This window comes from Sinocyclocheilus rhinocerous, unplaced genomic scaffold, assembly GCF_001515625.1.
Source record: "Sinocyclocheilus rhinocerous isolate Xijiao unplaced genomic scaffold, SAMN03320098_v1.1 scaffold130, whole genome shotgun sequence".
Lineage (NCBI taxonomy): Eukaryota > Metazoa > Chordata > Actinopteri > Cypriniformes > Cyprinidae > Sinocyclocheilus > Sinocyclocheilus rhinocerous.
In genome coordinates this window covers 598,659-619,765 of record NW_015623500.1, presented here as the reverse complement: position 1 = coordinate 619,765, position 21,107 = coordinate 598,659, and the positions used below count along the sequence as shown (strand labels likewise).

Below are 21,107 nucleotides of genomic sequence, written 5' to 3'. Positions count from 1 at the left end.
TTTTCGTCACGTGATAAAGGTTCGTTGACGACGATATTTAGTCATAATTTTCGTTGACGAAAGCAACACTACTGCGGAACACGCCACGGAGGCAGCCATCAGCGTCGGCGCCATCACATATGTACATATGCACATATACAGTGAGGGAAAAAATTATTTGATCCCCTGCTGATTTTGTATGTTTGCCCACTGACAAAGAAATAATCAGTCTATAATTTTAGTGGTAGGTTTATTTTGAACAGTGAGAGACAGAATAAAAACAAAAAAATCCAGAGAACCGCATTTCAAAAAAGTTATAAATTTATTTGCATTTTAATGAGTGAAATAAGCATTTGACCCCTTCGCAAAACATGACTTAGTACTTGGTGGCAAAACTCTTGTTGGCAATCACAGAGGTCAGACGTTTCTTGTAGTTGGCCACCAGGTTTGCACACATCTCAGGAGGGATTTTGTCCCACTCCTCTTTGCAGATCCTCTCCAAGTCATTAAGGTTTCGAGGCTTACGTTTGGCAACTTGAACCTTCAGCTCCCTCCACAGATTTTCTATGGGATTGAGGTCTGGAGACTAGCTAGGCCACTCCAGGACCTTAATGTGCTTCTTCTTGAGCCACTCCTTTGTTGCCTTGGTCGTGTATTTTGGGTCACTGTCATGCTGGAATACCCATCCACGACCCATTTTCAATGCCCTGGCTGAGGGAAGGAGGTTCTCACCCAAGGATGGTACATGGCCCCGTCCATCGTCCCTTTGATGCGGTGCAGTTGTCCTGTCCCCTTAGCAGAAAAACACCCCCAAAGCATAATGTTTCCAATTCCATGTTTGACGATGGGATGGTGTTCTTGGGGTTATAGGCAACATTCCTCCTCCTCCAAACACAGCGAGTTGAGTTGATGCCAAAGAGCTCGATTTTGGTGTCATCTGACCACAACACTTTCACCCAGTTTTCCTCTGAATCATTCAGATGTTCATTGGCAAACTTCAGACGGGCCTGTACATGTGCGTTCTTGAGCAGGGGGACCTTGCGGGCGCTGCAGGATTTCAGTCCTTCACGGCGTAGTGTGTTACCAATTGTTGTCTTGGTGACTATGGTCCCAGCTGCCTTGAGATCATTGACATGGTCCTCCCGTGTAGTTCTGGGCAGATTCCTCACCGTTCTCATGATCGTTGAAACTCAAGATCTCAAGACCTTGCATGGAGCCCCAGACCAAGGGAGATTGACAGTTATTTTGTGTTTCTTCCATCTTCCACTGTTGTCACCTTCTCACCAAGCTGCTTGGAGATGGTCTTGTAGCCCATTCCAGCCTTGTGTAGGTCTACAGTCTCTTCTGACATCCTTGGACAGCTCTTTGGTCTTGGCCATGGTGAAGAGTTTGGAATCTGATTGATTGATTGCTTCTGTGGACAGGTGTCTTTTATACAGGTTAAAGGTCCCTTTAAGAGAGTGCTCCTAATCTCAGCTCGTTACCTGTATAAAAGACACCTGGGAGCCAGAAATCTTGCTGCTTGATAGGGGATCAAATTCTTATTTCACTCATTAAAATGCAAATCAATTTATAACTTTTTTTAAAATGCATTTTTCTGGATTTTTTTGTTGTTATTCTGTCTCTCACTTTTCAAATAAACCTACCATTAAAATTATAGACTGATCATTTATTTGTCAGTGGGCAAACGTACAAAATCAGCAGGGGATCAAATATTTTTTCCCCCCACTGTATACACATACAGTACTAAAATATCTGTGAAGTATATTCCCATTCATATTTACAATTTTGAGCATACCAGGGTGATTATGAACATGAAACGATCCAGCCATGGCTTCCTGTTTCACAGGAATATAAATAGGTGGGAAAACAAAGGCCAAATTCCCAAAATCATCCATCACAATGAGAAAAACCAAAGAATATATTTCTGATGTGCTTCTATGGTCAGATGTAACTAAAAAAATTAGCTTTTTAGCAGCAAACCCTCAAGATGGGTTTGGTGAATACAGGGATAAAAAGTACCCAATGTGTACAATGAAATATACTGCTGTATTTTAAATGTTGTGGACCTATATTTCTGCTGGAGGTCCTGGACATCCTGTTTAGACACATGGCATCTTTGATCAAATACCAACAGATAAAAAATCAAAAAGTGACTTACTCTGTTAGAAATCTTATAATGGGCCATGTTTGGATCTTCCAACCAGACAATAATCCAAAAACAAACCTTAAAAACAACACAAAAAATGATATTTCCCCCCATTTTAAATTCTTATTCTCCAATGAAAGGTTAGATTTATGTGAATTTTTTAAATAAAAGATCAAAATGATTAACAATGCAGATTTATTTTCACAGCCTTCTTTGATCATATTTACCAAGGGTGCCAATAATTAAAAATATTGAATTATTGAAGTTATTTGTGAAATGTACTAGCAATTTCTGAATGAAAATTGTTTCTACACCATTTTTTTCTGTTTTTGGTGACATTTTTGGGATAGACTACATATTTTCTATACTTACAATAAATAACCTATAATCAATAGTTAATATAATTAATATGTAATCAATAATTGTTTAACCATCACTTATCACCATTTCTGACTGGCTGTTTTGAATACAGCATTGGCAGTGCTTGGTAGAATTCCTAGTTCGTTTTTTTTTTCCAGATTTTTATACTTTTGCTTCAAATCAACATTTGCAATGTGTAATTCATTTCACAGCTGGTTGGTTTGGTTCATGGCTTTCAACTCTTAACTATTTTTTTTTTTAAATGCCTATGGATAAAAATGAATTGTATAAATACTTCCGCAACCAAAGTCACTACAAAAGTGAGCAGTCAATGTTGAATTGTAAGAATTGTACAGCACATGTTGAAATACATATGTTTCAGCAATGCTCTGAAACAAGACTGCCATAACTTTACATCAAGACACTGACGTAAAATACTGTAGAGAGAGGCCCTGGCATGACAAAATATGTGGTTTTACTCCAACCCTGCAGCAATTAGTTTTTGAGGTTGCCTGTGATATCTGTCCGTGAGGTGTCTGACTCATTTTAAAACATTTTAGGGCATGACGTTTTTTGGATTACAACATTCATAATAATTGAAATTCATCATATGGGTTGATGATCGACGTCTGTCAGGACATGCCAGTGAGACAGCTCACTCTAAGGATATCTGAACATTTAATGTATTAGCTCAGAGGAAAAGATTACATCAGATGTGCTTTGTGGGCTGCCCTGCAACCACACGAACATCAATGTGCGAACAAGACAACCCAAAGAAAACACCTAGGAAATAAGCAAATGCGTCAAATGATGTGATGGTGAGGAAATCTGATATAAGTGTGCCATTGAGAGTAATGTTCCCGTATTGGGAAATGGTTTGGGAGAACTGTTGCGTAACTGCTGTGCTTACAAGTGCTTTTTACAGGAAAGAGGATGTAAGCAACTCAATGTTGCCATGCATTCATAGAGAGAATGTAAGGGTAGGATTCAAATTTTTTTTTTTGAACAGAAGCTGAGAGCCCTACAGAATTTCAATACTCTGATGGCGGTGATAGGAGGTCTGTGTCATAGTTCCATCTCTCGTCTCAAAGACACAGCCAGCCTGCTGTCCTCTGATGTCACAAAGGTCAGTCTGACCCCCACAATTGCTACCCACATCCTTTTTGCTCTCACGCAACTGTTTTTATAAGGGCTTAACCAATGCCATGATCTTAAGCCATTGATTTTTTTAGCTATTGATGTATATTGATCTTTATATTGATTCTTTGATTAGTTAGAAACACCTGCATCCCAATATTTGCTTAGAGGTCACATGTTGTGATAACGTCATATACAGTACATTCATATTAATATCAAAAATATCTCAAATTTATACGAAAGCTACTGGTTCACATTTTCAGCAGAAAAGCAACCAGAAGTGAATCATTTTCACTGCTTTCAATGTTCAATATTAGGTTAGTTTCTGCAGTTGTGGTGTCTATTAAAGACAAATCCGCCGAGATCTAGATTTTCCCCCAAATTCAGTGCAAAAAAAACTGGTTATTTGTGGGCCGGTTCATGCTTAAGGATTCAGGCTCCTTACACAAATGTTTTAGTTGATGTCTTATTTTGGATGGAAAATTGAAATAACTATCTTGCTGTTTGCCCTTGAACAAGGCACACCACAAGTTGCTTCAGGTTTTTGCGAGTAGGGTACTATAAAACACTTTAAAAAATAAATTTAAAAAAGTTAATGGCATTTGGCAAAGAAAAATGGCAAAGCGGTGTTTGATGAAGGTGCAAAATGAAAAAGGTAAATAGTTAATGCTAAATATCAAAAAAGAAAGATTTTGTAATAATGTACTAAAAATTTGGTAACAATTTAGCATAAAAACATTATCATTTAAAAAAAGTCTAGATTTGTTAACATTAATTAATGCATTAGGTATTATAAACTAACAATTAACAATAAAAAATGTGTTAACTCATGTTTCAAAAGTAAGTTTAAAAAATACGTTTATTCAGCAAGGATACATAAAATTAATCAAAAGTAAAGACATTTATAATATTACAAATTTCTATTTGTTTTTCTTTATAAGTTTCTGTTCATCCAATAATTCTTAATCAAGGTTTCCACAAAAATATTCAGCAGCACAACTGTTTTCAACATTTCTAATAAGAAATGTTTCTTATAAATTGAAAATTCAGCTGTGCCATCACAGGAATACATTATATTTTAAATATATCAAAATAGAAAATGTTATTTAAAATTGTATGTATTAGTATACAGTATGTTCAAATGAACATGTTTTATATATAGATATTTTATGTCAGATAGTACACTAACTAATGTTAAAAAAGTGCTACTGATAAAATAACAAAATGAGATCTAAGTTCTCAGAAAGGCTCAATCCATGTTGTTTTCCCCCAGACTCTCAGTGAGCTCACAGAGCTGCTGTCGTCCTACAGCAACTATTCAAACTACAGGCGCGTGTACAACGACTGCACTGGATTCAAGGTGCCCATCTTGGGCGTTCATCTCAAAGACCTGATCTCCCTCAACGAGGCGCTGCCAGACTACCTTGAGGACGATAAGATCAACCTGGGGAAAATGCAGCATTTATACAGCAACATTAGCGACTTGTTGGCCATCCATGACTGCACCCCACCGTTTGAGGCCAACAAAGACCTGCTGCACCTGCTAACGGTGAGACAGAGGGAAAACGGTGGTTTGAGAGGGATTTGTTGTCAGAGGAATGTGTTACTGGAAAGCCTCTCTTCTCGGAAGTGTTTGTTGTGCCTCGTGCTGTGGGCTATAAATACATGACTAGGCCCCATCAGTACATGGAATAATTGTGCCTATTTAGAAGCATGTAAACAGGCCTTTATTTCATTTCCACAGACAGCCTGCATCTAATTATAAGTCTAAATGAGTATTTTTTTAAATCAGCCCTCATCTTTGTGGTTAAGCTCGGCTGTTTGTGTGTGATACTGAGAGATGTGGATTGCAAACAGTGGGTGTCCTCTCATGTGTAACCGTTCTGCCCCGCCTTGCCCACAGCTCTCGCTAGACTTGTGTTACACGGAGGACGAGATATATGAGCTCTCCTACACCAAGGAGCCCAAGAACCCCAAAATTCAGGTGAGGCTTTCAAAATAAACATTGCATTGTGTATTGTATACATATATTGTCTCAGGGTTCAGGATTCAATTAAACCTATAACACTACACTGTAAAAAAAGATTTTTCAACATTATTTTAAGATTATTGGAGTATGTTTTATAACAAGACAGTTAATTCTTTCTACTTTTATGTTTACATTTTATGTTTAATGTAATGTTACTTGCTGTTTCTTTGTAATTAATTGTGAAATGTATTAGCAATTTCAGAAAAAGTGAAAACAGTGTAGGTATTAGCATCAATGACATTTCTCATTCTTATATTAATTTATATATTTTTATATATTAATTTATTGAAAAAATTTATATTCATTTATTTAAAAAAATTAAATAAAAATGCCATTAACACATACACTGAAAAAAAATGTAGGATTTACTTTGATTACAATTTCCACTCTGAAATTGCAAGTAAATTTCACAAATAATTAAAAAAGAAATGACAAGTAACACATTGAAGTAGAAAGACTGATATAGTATTTTATTGTACTCCAAATAATCAAAACAAAGTTTTATTTTCTGCTTCAAAAAATTATTGTTTTTGCAGTGTGCAATGACTTGAATACACATCTTATATATATATATATATATATATATATATATATATATATATATATATACACACACACATATATACATACACATGTACATACATACATATATATATATATTCAAATATTTGTAACGTATGTTACACAAAGAAAATGCATAAAAAAATGCGAAACAGGAAATTGTATCGCAGACGTAATTATTTGCTACAGCAAGTTTCTTAAAATATCATATAATTTGACCTTTTTATGTCAAGTTGAGGTTAGTTCACGTTGTAAAATGTGAAGTTGTGCAACTCCCTCCCCCATTACAATTTTTGAGAAAGAGTCTCCAAATCTCCAAGTCTTTTTTGGGTGCAATAATCACTCAAACAGTAACACAGCTTAAGAAATCCCGAAACATCCCACAGACAAATCCCATATATATGGACCATCATATCACAGAGCACTAAATGTGTGCTCTTTTTACATGGAGCAGAAAGAAACCAGTAGAAACACTATCAACCATATAGAAACGCCCTTAAAACCACTCAGAACATGTTAGCACCCACATAGCAACACCTTGGTAACCTCAAGCACCCTGGCATTACCAGAAACAAGCAGCACTCCAAATTTCCTCAGAAAGTATGAAAATATAGTAGTCTCTAACATCTAAAGACTGCATATTCAAACGTTGACTTGTTTTACATATGCAACAGGCTGCTATTAACGACTTTAGCCAGTATTTCCATATAGTCTGACCTTGTATGTGACCTGTTTATAGACAGGGAGTATCCCGTGCTAATGTGTGGGTACAGGGCTCAGCGCACTCCTCTTTGTGCAAACACACTTCAAAGAAAACCACAAAAAAGACACACATTGCTGAAAGATGCACAATCGTTATCTTCGTCGCTTTCAGTGTGGGTGTTGTTACGTACAAGCTTTTTTGATTATTTCCTATAAAGCCTCTGCCTGTGACAGCGTTCGTGTTTTACAAATAAGCCAGCATCATTTGTATAGTGTTTTCACAGCAGCGTTTCTCAGTTGCTGATCTTGTGCGAGTTGGTGTTGAGTGTCAAAACAAAACTGTCAGGTCTCTAACCACCCTTTTTCTGTAGCCCGTAGCTCCGGTGAAGTCCCCAGTGGTAGCCGAGTGGGGATCAGGAGTGACTCCGCGTCTGGATCCCGACACCATCTCGAAACACGTTAAACAGATGGTGGATGTAAGTGAGAAACGTGTGTTTATTCCCACTTTTAGGGCCAGTTCCTTAGTGTGACACTGCGACGGCCAGTTCCTGGCTGTCCACTCTCACTTCCTTAATAGCGTGTAGGCCCTTCAAGACCAAATGTCACAGGCTGATCATTTTAGAAGTCAGTGTCTTACATTAAAGATCACAGTGATTTTGTTGCCCCCTACAGTCTATCATGAAGAATTATGATTTGAACATGGACGGCTACATTTCTCTGGAGGACTTTGAGAAGATCGCTGCAAATTTCCCTTTTTCTTTCTGCACACACGAGAGCGATAGGTGAGACGAGGTCTTTTACACTCTGATAGATGTGACTACCAAGAACAAACAGGGTTGTGTTAATGACAGAAATGAAAGTGATATATTTACAATTTCGTTTAAAAGTTTGGGGTCGGTTTTGAAAAGAAGTCTTGTATGCTCACCAAGGCTGCATTTATTTGATCAAAAGTCATTTATTTGGTCAATATTGTTACAATTTAAAATCATTGATTTCAATTTTATTATATATTAAAATGTTATTTATTGCTGGGATGCAAAGCTGATGCAAAGCAAAGCCGATTTCAGAAACTTTAAGAAACATCATCAGTGTTGAAAACAGTTGTGCTGCTTAATATTTTTTATGGAAACCAAGATACATTTTTATCAGGATTCTTTGATGAATAGAATGCCCACCCCTCCCAACAAATAAATAGATAAAATAAAAATAAATAAATAAATAATGACCCCAAACCCCATAAATTTATATGTATATATAAACAAGCTCATTAAAAGGCTGAAGTGTAAGCTGGTATTTAAATAAATTGATTTTTACTTTATTTTATTTATTTCATTTCATTTTATTCAAAAGCAGTTGAAGTGAAGTTTAATTTGCCAAATCAAAGTTGGTGAGTGTTGTGAAACCAACATGCAGGAAGCTATTCTGTTGTCATGTGACAAAGAAAAACACAAAACAGGAAATATCACAGACGACCCCTCTAGAACTTTGAAATTTCAGAGTAACCATTTTATGGCAAGGCGAAGCTAACTCTGGATATTCTTTATTCAAAATTCTAGGATATTGAAAAATGCCTTTTACCCTACAATTTATATATGCACAGTTTAAAGATTTATCATTTTAAAATTTGAGTGTAAAAATGTCATGATATATATATATATATATATATATAAATTTTTCCCTGTGATTTGTAAATGAATCAAATCAGTTCTCATCATGCTTTGTTCTTTATTTTCAGGGAAGGAGAGATCAGTAGGGAGGAAATCACTTCATATTTCATGCGTGGGATGTCGGTGTGTGCTAAACTTGGCTTCAACCTCCACAACCTTCACAACTTCCATGAGACCACATACAAAAGGCCCACATTCTGCGACACCTGCGGAGGATTTGTGAGTGTTTAAACTAAGGACCATTTCATTTGTGTGTTTCTGACTTGTCTTTGTACATTATCTAACTTTTTTCCCCCTTTTTTTCCATTAGTTATGGGGAGTCATAAAACAAGGCTACCACTGCAAAGGTTAGAACATACAGTACTAATCAATCAGTTTCCTATATACTGTCACCTCAGGACCATCGTAACCCTGCTGCACCTCTCTCTGCAGACTGTGGAGTAAACTGTCACAAGCACTGTAAGGATGTGGTGGGAATGGAGTGTATGAAGAGGTTCCAGGTGACCAGTAGCTCTTGTCCCTGCACCCCGGGCCCCGTATCAGGCCTCCACACTAAGGGCAACAGCTGGAGTGAGTTTTTTTTTTTTTTTTTCAGTCTTGATATACATCAAGGAAGCTGGCCATTACAGCAAAATAACACCCAAAAGAGTGATCATAGCAGGAACCTTGTACTTAAAAGTACAAGAAGAGGTTTATTTAGCAAACTTTTGACTGTGTACTATACCATTTATTTATCAAATGAAATACTGATTTGAGAACCATTTTATTGTGGACCAAAAAAGAGACCATGGGGTGATGATGAAATATGAAACTAGCACAGCTAAAGGAAATCCAACACACTCTCATGTCAATTTGTTACTATTTAAAATTTTGACGAACATTTTCAAATTCACAGATTTTCATTTTTACATTTTCGTACAATCTGCTTATACAGTCTGGTTTGGAGTGGACCTTCATGCTTGCTAAAAACTAAATTTTTACATGAATCAAATCATACGAAATTGCCATCTTGTAAAACTGTTACGTTATGTCATGAGATTGAAATTGGTTGCCAGGAACAACTGTGAATTATGTTTTAGAAGTCATTTAAAAAAAGATCATTGTATTCCACAGCACCTTCTATTAATGCCTACTTATGTTTAAAAATCCCATGAAATAGCTTGATGAAGCCAGGCTGAATGTGAAATGGCATACTAGCATACTTGTCTTACTATTTCTGCCATGTAAAGGATGCTACTATGCTATTGTTCAATAAAATATATGTAAACAAAAACGTATTTTGGATGCGATTAATCGTTTGACAGCACTAAAACTATTTAATGGGGATTTTAAGCATATAAATATGTGGAAGAAAAATGAAGAGTCACAATACGAAAGAAAACATCCGTCGTTACTTCCGTTACATTGTCACTATAAAATGGCTAATAGGCTTTAACTATGTGATAGACATAAGGTACGTCCCAAACCACGTACTTATGACGTTTTGTAGTACAAATAGTGTGATTAGTGCGTTCCCACTGAAAATTCCAAAAAGAAAAAGTGCCCAGATGATGCCGAAAAACGAAGCATGGAATGTTGGACACTTCATGCACTCAACTGTCGCAGCTTTAATTATTATATTGAAGGGGGAGGGGCTATCAGACTCCAATTATGAATGACAAAATAACCTTATATAATTCATACCCTACCTACATGGTTGAGAACATAGCGTATAAGTGCGTTGTGCGTCATTTGGGATGCAGCTACAAACTATTACTTGCTATTTGCTTTCGATTGTAAATGGTATTGTTATTCTAGAAAATATCTGGTTGGAGAGAAGATTATGTCGTGCAGAATGTCATCAATACTCTTGGTCTGAATTCACCGTTTATGAATATACTAGCATCAAAAGCCACACAAGTTTTAAAAGAAATGTTAAGCTGGCAGATGACTTATTGGCTCTTAACCTGTTTCCCGACCTTTCAATTAGGTTCTGAAGAGGAAACATTTGTCTTTCCTAATGGAAACGGATCTGAACACTCCAAGGGCCAAACTTCATCAGACAGCGACGCAGAGGCGGCCACACTATCCGACAGATCCACTCAAACGGACCCAGGAGTTTGGACACCGGTGGCCAAACGGAAAGATCGTCTTCCTTCCCAGAAACAACATCCACCCCTTGAAAAGGTATTGCCATAAAACAACTTACATAAATTCCTTACATTTTTTCACAGCGAGTATGGTGGATATATTCATAATATATTGCATAGAAAGCTAATTTGGTGAGGAAGACTGGGTAGCATACACTACACTTTTGAGACTAACGTTACCTGCCTGCCTTATCATCCCAGAGCGCTACGCTACCAGCAAGGGTGCGAGGTTCATCTGCCCCTAGTTCTCTCCTACAGGAGAAAATGGATGAACTGAAGCTGAACAAAGATAAACGAAAGGAACCAGACTGAACTAGTCTGTGCATGTGGCCGTTTGTTTGTGTGTGGTGGAACAGTTAAATACACTGGACAGAAAAGACTGAAGAACATGTCCTCATCTTTCTCGCCAACTGTCTTGTTCTATTGTCTTCAACAGATTGTTCATGACGTTCATTAAATGTGATGAAATTCTAGCCAGAAGGGATTTTATTTAAGGAATTACAGATGGCCCGCTCCCTCAGGGCACTTTAAAACCCTTTCGGTGGATCCATACTGTAAGAACTCTCTATGCACCAGCGTCAACTGCCAGTGAAGACCAGATCGATGGACTTCACATCTCCACAAGTACTCAAAAGTGGACTGCTACATCTTCGAACTCACTACCACTCGTCTTTATACGAGACAGACGGACTTTCTTACCTTTATCACGAAGAGTGAGGTTCAGTTCGACTGAGTACAAAACTGTTGCCTTAATATTCACACTGATGGAAAATATACACTGTGACCAACTGTATTGAACTTGAACAGCAAGAATGTACCTCCTCTATTAAGGGACGTGATTTCGGTGCTGATATAATACCCACAATGCATCACTGTGCCTTATGTAATGAACAATTCATTGAGTAGGAGACAAAGGGTGTTATATCACTGTTTAGATCAAACAATAGTCCTGTCTCAGTTCAAAATGCTCACAATCTGCTTTGTTAGTGCTCGTGTCCATTCGGTGTATTAGAGCATGAGCATTAATGAAAAAGAGCGGGAGAGTGACATTAAGGGTCGATTCAAACAAACACTGTGGACCTATTTTAAATAGTTTTTCTAATATGTTTTCTGTTAGATCTTTTGTTGTCAACTTCAACTTGAATGTCTGTTTTACTCAATCTTGAGTTTAGGCTATAGATTTTTATTTATTGAGGAATGATAAAGCTTAAGTATTTTCCATAAAGCACTGCCTGATGTGATTAAAATGTAAATGAAAAAGCGATTGAGGTGTTTCATTGGTTTCATGAGTCTGGCTATAACAACACTATTGTAAATCATGTTTGAATTTTTTTTAGAGTCACGGTGATGTTTTATAATTAAATTCTCAAAGCAAAAAATGGATTGGACAGGACAGAACAAATAACGTCATTAAATATGAACTTAACGGTTCCGAAAAAAAAGCCTCAACCAGGATGATCATCATTCAACACTCTTTAAAACGGCTAGCATTTTGTATTATCAAGACGAATTAAACTGTTTAGTTCTCAACGCAACATTCTGCATCTTCTCGTCTTGTGTGGTTGCGATGGCAATGAGTATATTAAACACTGAACAACTACAATTTAAACAAAAAACATGCTTTTTACTGTCACGTCTTAATGTGTTAAATTAAGACTCAAAATAGTTGATACAACAAACATCTACAATCCAAATTAAATGGAATTTAGGCAAAACAAAACTTGTTTTTGGCAAAACAATCAGTGCTGACGAAGCATCTCAGTTTCTACACCTGCAGGCTGTTTGTGGTACTACAACAAGAAGCACCTCGCAATAATAATATCTTTCACATATACTAGATGAAATCAGTCATCTCTCTACTCTTATTTCAAACGCAGGGGTTTGGTTGTACTAACTAGTATAATTACATCAGGGAAGTTTACACTGAGTCATTTAGTTCAATCGACAATCATTGACATAACAGTCAGCTTACTATGTCTTGGAAAAATATGCAAATGGTTTAGCAAGAGAAAAAGAAAGAGAAAGTACGAAAGAGAAAATAAATGAAATGCTGGTAGTTAAAGTGGAAGGATGTATTTTAAGTACAGAAGCTTTAACATGGTGTCTGTGATAACGGAGGTGATGTCAGAGCGTACTTCCTGTTTACTGTGAGCCGTGTGAGCTCTGGCTTCCCTGCTGTCCAGAGTAATTCCCATATTGACCGTAGTACTGGTTCCACTGGTTCTGATTCTGATAATACTGCTGCCACTGCTGTGCATAATGGAGAAAAACAGAACGCATCAATAAAAGAACAACTTTTACTGCTTCCACATATTGATCTTTATGAATATAGTCTTAGATTTCAATCATCTGATCAATCGACAATCATTGACATAACAGTCAGCTTACTATGTCTTGGAAAAATATGCAAATGGTTTAGCAAGAGAAAAAGAAAGAGAAAGTACGAAAGAGAAAATAAATGAAATGCTGGTAGTTAAAGTGGAAGGATGTATTTTAAGTACAGAAGCTTTAACATGGTGTCTGTGATAACGGAGGTGATGTCAGAGCGTACTTCCTGTTTACTGTGAGCCGTGTGAGCTCTGGCTTCCCTGCTGTCCAGAGTAATTCCCATATTGACCGTAGTACTGGTTCCACTGGTTCTGATTCTGATAATACTGCTGCGCATAATGGAGAAAAACAGAACGCATCAATAAAAGAACAACTTCTACTGCTTCCACATATTGATCTTTATGAATATAGTCTTAGATTTCAATCATCTGATCTAATAAAACAAAATGACAAAATGTGTTTAATGTTACAGGACCAAAAAAAGATTATACAACACATTCAAGTAAACTCTATCAACAGCTGTGGCATGCAGACAATTATGAACAGTCATTCAGTTTATAAAAAAAGGACAGAAAATGCATATACAGTAATGCACTTAGTACAAAGTACAAAGCTTGTATTTTTGTTGCTCAAGGTTATTCAATAAAAGGTTTGACCTGTCAAGTTGTCTAAATTTTTCCATTTAAGATGGAACTACTTTTCTAGGTCGATGAAATTACCTTTGTAATTAATGCAGGTGGAATGTATGGAACTAACACACCACTATGTAAACACTGACTGTTATATCCCATTATTATTATTACTGTATGTCACTTCCTAGTTTAATCATATGGAAACCAAGCCAAAATAACTAGGTTTCTTTTTCCTAGATGGTTATGAGTGTGTAGCATTTGGACCAATCAGACACACAACTATTTGTTATATTTAACAAATAAACATCAGTGACCCGCCTCCAGTCTGCGGTTCTGTTAGATTCTGAGGAGATGAGGATGTGAGCTAGCACCCCTTAATTAATTATAACTAGTTATGATTAATTATGCATATTCCCCCTTTGAGCTGATTCGCTACAAGTGAAAGGATTTGCTACAACAGACAAGCTTGGTAATCGATTCCATAACATCAGACTCAAGCTTGTTCAAATACTGTTTAAATGTGGTCATATTTATAATAATAATAAATACATTAGAGAGAACCAGAACAAGTGGGGAAATACAGAAAGAAAAATACAGTTGTTCAGTATTGTCGGATGTTTTTAAAGATGATTATGTTAGTATCTAGTATTATAGTATCTATAAATCTGAGGCAAGCACTTTAAAACCGTTATTGACAGAAATGTAACCTTCTAAAACACAAAAATTAAAAATATTAATTTTTTTAAAAATTGGAAAAACATGACAGAAAGTAGAGGGAAAATGAATGAACAAACAACAGGAATATAACAAAATCAAACACAAATATATCAATAAACATAGAATGTGTACAAACATAATCCACAGCCTTTCAGCATATGAGAGAAAAGTTTATTGAAAAACAGTAATAATAATATACAGTTGTAACATATGAATATAGTACAGACACATTTCTTGTAACACTGGTTGTAACGTAATATTTTCAGTAATTTTGGTTAGAGTGAAAAAGTATGGAAGCGGAAGCATTACTGGTAATAATAATAAAATGAAGAAAAAAGATATGTAAATAGATAAATAACTAAAAATGATGATGATAATGATAAAGATATTAAAGTTTGAATCCAAGAATGTTTAGTGTAAGAAAAATAACATAAGGAGATAGATCTTTCTTCTATTTTCAAAAGGAACAAAAGTTTTGGTTGAACTAAAATATTTATTACTAGGGTAGTGATGAATTGTTTTTAAAGACTTCTTTTTCTTCATTACAAAATCGAAATTTGTTGGGCACTACCCATACCTTCTGAAAATTAACATTTGGGTAGAGTGCTGACCATCTGCCGTAAGCTTTAGTAATTGAGTTCTTATTACCAGTAATTCAATTTCTCAGAAATTGATTCATTCATTTATATCCACAAAACTAACCCCATGTATAGATAGTTGATGCATATTCCTATTTTGTAAAATGTTACCAAGAAAAGCAGATTGGAAGCTTTCAAAACTGTTATTTGAGAAGCTATCAGTCGTCAGAGCAAAAGTTGTTTTTAATCATAGAACATTCCTTGTAACTCACCTGTTGATACTGCTGATTGTAGTTCTGCTGGTTATATGATTGTCCAGATCCTCGATTGTCATGGTCACCTTGCCCATAATCTGGGTATTGGTTGTAGTTATAGCCTTGGTTGTAGTTTCCCTGGCTATAGTTGCCCTGATTGAAGCCTTAATTGTAACCCTGATTATATAGCTCTAAAAGAAATGTGGGAACAAAACAAAAACACATAAACACATCTGATGAAGACATATGTCTGTCACAGATACATGGCTGTGTACAGACTCACTTAGTTATATCCCTCTTTCTTATATTGTAGCTTCCTGCAGACTGATGGCTGCTGCTGTATCCATCTCGCCCGTCTCTGTGATTCCCTCCCCAGCGGTTTTGATTGTAGCCATCACGGTTATAACCTGACAAAAGCAGAGCAAGAAATACACTAATCACAGACTTTTGAATTAGTCGACACCCTAATAAGGTCAATTCACCTCCCCTGTAGCTTCCTCCAGGTCCTCCTCTGTTCTGACGGCCTCCTCTCGACCCTCTGTGGTTGTTGTACCGCTGGAAGCCGCTTTCGTGTCTACGGTGTCCCCCGTTATCAAAACGTTTCTCAGGCGGAGGCCCAGCTTTCCGGCCCTCCTCATTGTACCGTTTGATTAGCTCATTAGCCTCTTCTCTTTGCGGCTCAATGAAGGTCACTTCATCCAGAAAGTCTACAACCACTGGCAGCACAAAGTTGGCTTCAATGCCATGGAAAGGGGAAAGAAGTTGGGACAGATCACACCACCAGAAGACACTAAAAGAAACTTGATAAAATTCTGACATCACAAAATATTGCTAAAAGAAGATGGGAAAATGATGCAAGAAAGACATATCAAAAGTGTAAACCATGAACAATACTGCAAACCAAGTGCAACCTCAAAAACATGTTTGGAAAAAGGGACGTGTCTATTTACAGTGGTGGTCAAAATGATTAGAACACTATTATCTTTTGCTGTAGGAAATATCAGTTTACATTTCCAAACATTCATTTTGCCATTAATTGTAATAATCCAGTGAGATTTTTGTTTGCACAAGGAGTCTGACAACAGCCAGTGCTCCACACAGAGATCTGATCTCATTATCATCCAGTCTGTCTGGAATGACATGAAGAAACAGAACAAACTGAGACGGACTAAATCCAGAAGAACTGTGGCAATGTCTACAAGATGCTTCAAGAGACCTACCTGTAAAGCTCTTGTGTAAAAATGCTGTAAAATTTTTCTGTCAAAAATAATGTCAGAAATAGATTTTCTTTATCAATTAACTTCTATGAACTAAATGAAATCAACATTTGGCTTGACCATCCTTTGCGTTTAAAGCAGCTTTTGCCCTCGGTGCACTTGCACATAGTTTTGCAGGTAGGTTTCTTGAAACATCTTGGAGACATTGCCACAGTTCTTCTGGATTTAGTCTGTCTCAGTTTGTTCTGTTTCTTCACATCATTCCAGACAGACTGGATGATAATTAGATCAGGTGCCAGTTGCATAAACCGACTAATCTATGCTTTTATGTAACTGAATTAAAAAAATTAGAACCAGTTTTAAAGAAAAAAATTGGGTGACTAACGTGTAAGACTAGTCTTAACCTTTTATGCAACTGGGCCCAGATGTCTGTTTGGAGCACTGGCTGTTGTCAGACTCCTCGTGCAAACAAAAATCTCACTGGATTATTACAGTTAATTAATGTTTAAACCGATATTTCCTACTGACACACTACAGCAAAAGATAGAAATAACTGACTTAAAACCATTATTAGCTGGTGAAAATACTAGTGTTCTAATACTTTTGGCCACCACTGTATTGTGACTAAAAGGTATTAGTATGAATTCTTATTTTTAATGATAATGCACTTGCTTGGTTTGCAGCATCTCATGTATCATTAAGACACAGAGGTGAGGGTGGGATGATCAAAAGGATCCAATCAAACTTGAGGACAGCGGTCCTAGACATAAAGCGGTTTTCTTTGATGAAGTAGTATGTGCTTTAAAGTTTCATTACAAACCAAAAAGCAAAAGTGAAAAAAATCTATTCTAAACAAATTCTATTGTTTTCCATAGCAGCGCTCCTACCTTTCATTTCTAAAACAGCATGATCAGGCACATCCTTCCCTTCCTCATGAGTTTGCTTAAACGTTCGCTCTTTTAAGTCCTCGTCCGTGGGACAAATTACAACAGCCTTGCGTTGAAACCCTTCAAAAGGACGCATTTTTCGTCTCTGGGCTGATCCATATACATTTGTCTAGCAATAGTGAAAAGAAAGAAGTAAAAGCTGTTCATTATTGTTTCTTTTGTGTGGCTTTGCTTTTACCCGGAGGAAATCTGGAACCCTGCAATGAAGTGAGAGTGGTTTTTCAATTCTTTACTGATGAATCTTTACAACACTTACCTTACACAGGTGTTTTTCAGGACATGGACAGGACAAAAACCTTTCTAGGGACCCTTAGTTCTAAATTGGCCATATATATATTTTTTTATTCTGTGAAACAGCAAGAAAATATAACAAACTTTTCAGTCGTGATTACTGGACAAAGATTTTCAGAAATATTAATGTTGAATATTTTCCTATATATTTTCCAAACCCTTGGACACAGGGACACACTTTTTTGTCAAAAGAATAAAATTTGAACCATTACTTAATGGATACTTGCTTAGGAAAGATTACTCTTTGTTCCCTTTGAAAACAGTTAAAATGTAACAGTTAAAAATGGTCACAAAAAAACAATATTTAACTCAATATTTGAAAGCTTAATTTTCTAGTTTGAAGTCGACATGAAACGGAAATTACGAACATCTGTGATCATATGTCATTGTGAGGGGGACATTTTATGTGTTTTTATTTGTTAGACCATCAGTAGCCATTTTTTATTATTATGGAATACCACGCCCACAAAATCAAATTATGATGATCAGATTTAAATAATTCATAATTTTAGAGTTAAGAAAAAAGCTTTCCCATTCTAAAAGGCTCTCCCTCACTTACCTTTGATTCATGCGTCTCTTTGTGGTGCTTCAGGTCTATAGACAGACATACAGACATATATCACTTACCTGAGAATACTCACAGACTCCATAGTTTGAGACATGAGACTCTACCAACCTTACAAACCAGCTATGCCCTGAAAAGCCAAGAACCCACTTACTGAAACAAACTTTGTTCAGCTGATTAAAGACTACCTTTTCAATAATCTTTCCTATAAAAGGAAGGTTTGATATTGGTCTATAGTTGCTCAATATGGTGTTATCAAGATTGCTCTTTTTCAGAAGGGGTAACAGCAACAGCAACCCAGCAACAGCAACCCACAGGATAATGGAGGTCTATTTAAAACCAAGCCTATTTCTTTTATAATTAGTACAGCAACAAAATGTGTTTTCTTACTCACTGGGCTGAGATGACTTGTCTCTCAACATCTTAATACAGTCTTGGGCTACCAGTACATTATCAGAGAGGCTCACAGAACAATTCAATGTAATTGGAAATGCAAGATAATGAACATGTTTGACATTAATAACTTTTCTGACACTGCAATATACAACATTCAATCAAAAGCTGCTTCTTCTACTCAATCATATCGTGGCCTCCTGAAAGATAAATAAATATCAAATTATAAGAATAACAGAAGAGCTCATTCACAGTTGTCTTCACTGGGAATCATAGGAATGTGTTTGCAGTACCTGATCCAAGATGTAGTTCCATCTTCAATCTGGATCATTTGGTTCAGGCACTGAGTGGCCTGCTGAATCAGGATGTCCCAGCGCCCAGAATAGTTTCACTGACGATGCAATCCCATCACCTAAGACCATAACAGAACCATAAAAAAAATCATAACAGTTTTTTTTAAGCAATATCCACTCATGTTTAAAAATTTGGGGTCGGTAAGATTTTTTAAATAAGTCTCTTATGTTCACCATGTATTTGATCAAAAATAAATGAAAAACAATAATACTGTGAAATATTATTACAGTTTAAAATAACTTTTCTATTTTAATTTATTTTAATATGTAATTTATAATGTAATGTAAGCATTTATTTAAAACAGAAATATTTTGTAACATTATAAATGTTTTCACAATTCAATGCATACTTGCTGAATAAAACTTTAAAGTTCTAATTTCTTTCTTTTTTCAAAAAACAAACAAACAGACAAAAATCTTACTGAGCCTAAACTTTTGAAGAGTAAAATATATATTTTTATACAATTATTTACATCACAAATTTATAAATAAAGTAAAAAAAAAAAAATCTGTTCCATTCGATTGCACTTGTTTTTGGACCCAAGAACATGATTTATTTTCAATTGTGAACCATAAAACACATTTAAACATGCTGATCCTACCTTCATTTTCTCCATGATGGCGTTTGTGCCCAGGATGTTATATTTCTTCTCTGGGTTCATCTCTGCATGCTTAGTGGCCCATGTGGTTTTACCGCAAGCAGGAAGACCAACCATCATCAGTATCTACACACAAAAGTGATATTCTCTCGACTGCACACATATATTTGAGACCAGATTTTTGGCATAAAAGAAAAATCGATAATTTTGACCCATACAATGTATTTTTTTGGCTATTGCTACAAATATACCCCAGCGACTTAAGACTAGTTTTGTGGTCCAGGGTCACATATACAACCATTCAAAAGTTTAGGGGACCTATGTTTTGTTAATGTTCTTTGAAAAGTCTCTTATGCTCACCTAGAGTGAATTTATTTGATCAAAAATATAGTAAAAATAATATTGTGGTAATAACAACAACAACAACAACAAAAAAAAACTAAATTTTAAAATGTAATTTATTTCTACACTGTAAAATCCAATAGTTTACCTTACTTAGGTTTAATTAGGTATCTTTACTTAGTTGTTATACTTACTAGGTTTTATTAAGTTACAGCTACTTTCAAGGCAAATTAAACAATTTACTTACTGTTTTGAGTGACACTTACTTAAAATATTCAAGTAGCCACAAAGGAACCAATGACATTAATAAACCAATGAGAGGCAGCAGGGCACTAAGTATATGTTACTAATGTGCAACATAACAACAGAAGAAGAAGAAAAGAAAAAGAGTCTTAATAGACTTTTCACCCATTTCCTCAATGTCTGCAGTCATCTTTCACTAGTAGCATTCACTCGTTTCCCAAAGTCATCTTGAATGTTGAATTTTCAATACAACTGAAATATTTGAGAGAACATCACATAAGCTAACTTCATAAATTGATGTTGATTTTCCTAAAATGTGTATTTTTTATAATGGTGAGTTTTTTTAACTCACCATTATAGTGATTAGCGTTAATGCAGCAATGCATCATGAAGTCAGAGTCATTTGATTTCAAGGGAAGAAACGTAATAAATAGGTTGCTTTTAGAAGATGACCTATCTTCTAATTAAAGCATTAGTGTGTTTGTTTTGTGTTTATTCGTGAACTTTTTCAAATGTCATTTTTCATAAATACCTTGTCTAACTAAGCATTTGTCAGTACAACATACTATTCCTATTTCACTTTACTTAGTTTTTTTAAGGCAATCGGTTTGCATGCTTTTTTTTTAAAGTAAGCCCAACTAATTAGATTTTACAGTGTATGATGGCAAAGCTAAATTTTCAATAGTTTTCAGTGTCACAATATCCATCAGAAATCATTCTAATATGCTGATTTGATGCTAACAAAACAAAACATCTTACTGACCCAAACATTTTGAATGACAGTGTATCTATCTACTGTAAGATTTTGTCAAAAATGTCTAATAAGACAACGTTTGTCTTAAAGGTACAATAGGAGATCTTGGAAAATGCTAACTTTAGCCTGATAGCACTGAAAGCGAACGTCCCACCCTTCCTGCAATCGCCGTCCAAAGCCA

The 21,107-nt window shown here is 35.9% G+C and overlaps 1 protein-coding gene and 1 pseudogene across 4 annotated transcripts in view; one reads left to right on the top strand and one right to left on the bottom strand.

The window, feature by feature from the left end:
* The window catches only part of LOC107758090 (RAS guanyl-releasing protein 1-like), a 23,050-nt gene extending 11,073 nt beyond the window's left edge, over nucleotides 1-11,977 (top strand). For 3 of the 4 annotated variants that reach the window (XM_016575853.1, XM_016575785.1, XM_016575923.1), the window contains 10 exons: nucleotides 3,498-3,614; nucleotides 4,899-5,174; nucleotides 5,529-5,609; nucleotides 7,289-7,393; nucleotides 7,590-7,699; nucleotides 8,653-8,803; nucleotides 8,895-8,931; nucleotides 9,017-9,154; nucleotides 10,554-10,750; nucleotides 10,915-11,977. In XM_016575853.1, coding sequence (XP_016431339.1) covers nucleotides 3,498-3,614; nucleotides 4,899-5,174; nucleotides 5,529-5,609; nucleotides 7,289-7,393; nucleotides 7,590-7,699; nucleotides 8,653-8,803; nucleotides 8,895-8,931; nucleotides 9,017-9,154; nucleotides 10,554-10,750; nucleotides 10,915-11,025 — 1,323 coding nt within the window. In that variant the 3' untranslated portion in view covers nucleotides 11,026-11,977. The remainder of the gene's footprint in view (nucleotides 1-3,497; nucleotides 3,615-4,898; nucleotides 5,175-5,528; nucleotides 5,610-7,288; nucleotides 7,394-7,589; nucleotides 7,700-8,652; nucleotides 8,804-8,894; nucleotides 8,932-9,016; nucleotides 9,155-10,553; nucleotides 10,751-10,914) is intronic. The other variant, XM_016575997.1, reaches the window with a different exon arrangement.
* A 725-nt stretch (nucleotides 11,978-12,702) lies between these two features.
* The window catches only part of LOC107705584 (heterogeneous nuclear ribonucleoprotein U-like protein 1), a 17,539-nt pseudogene continuing 9,134 nt past the window's right edge, over nucleotides 12,703-21,107 (bottom strand).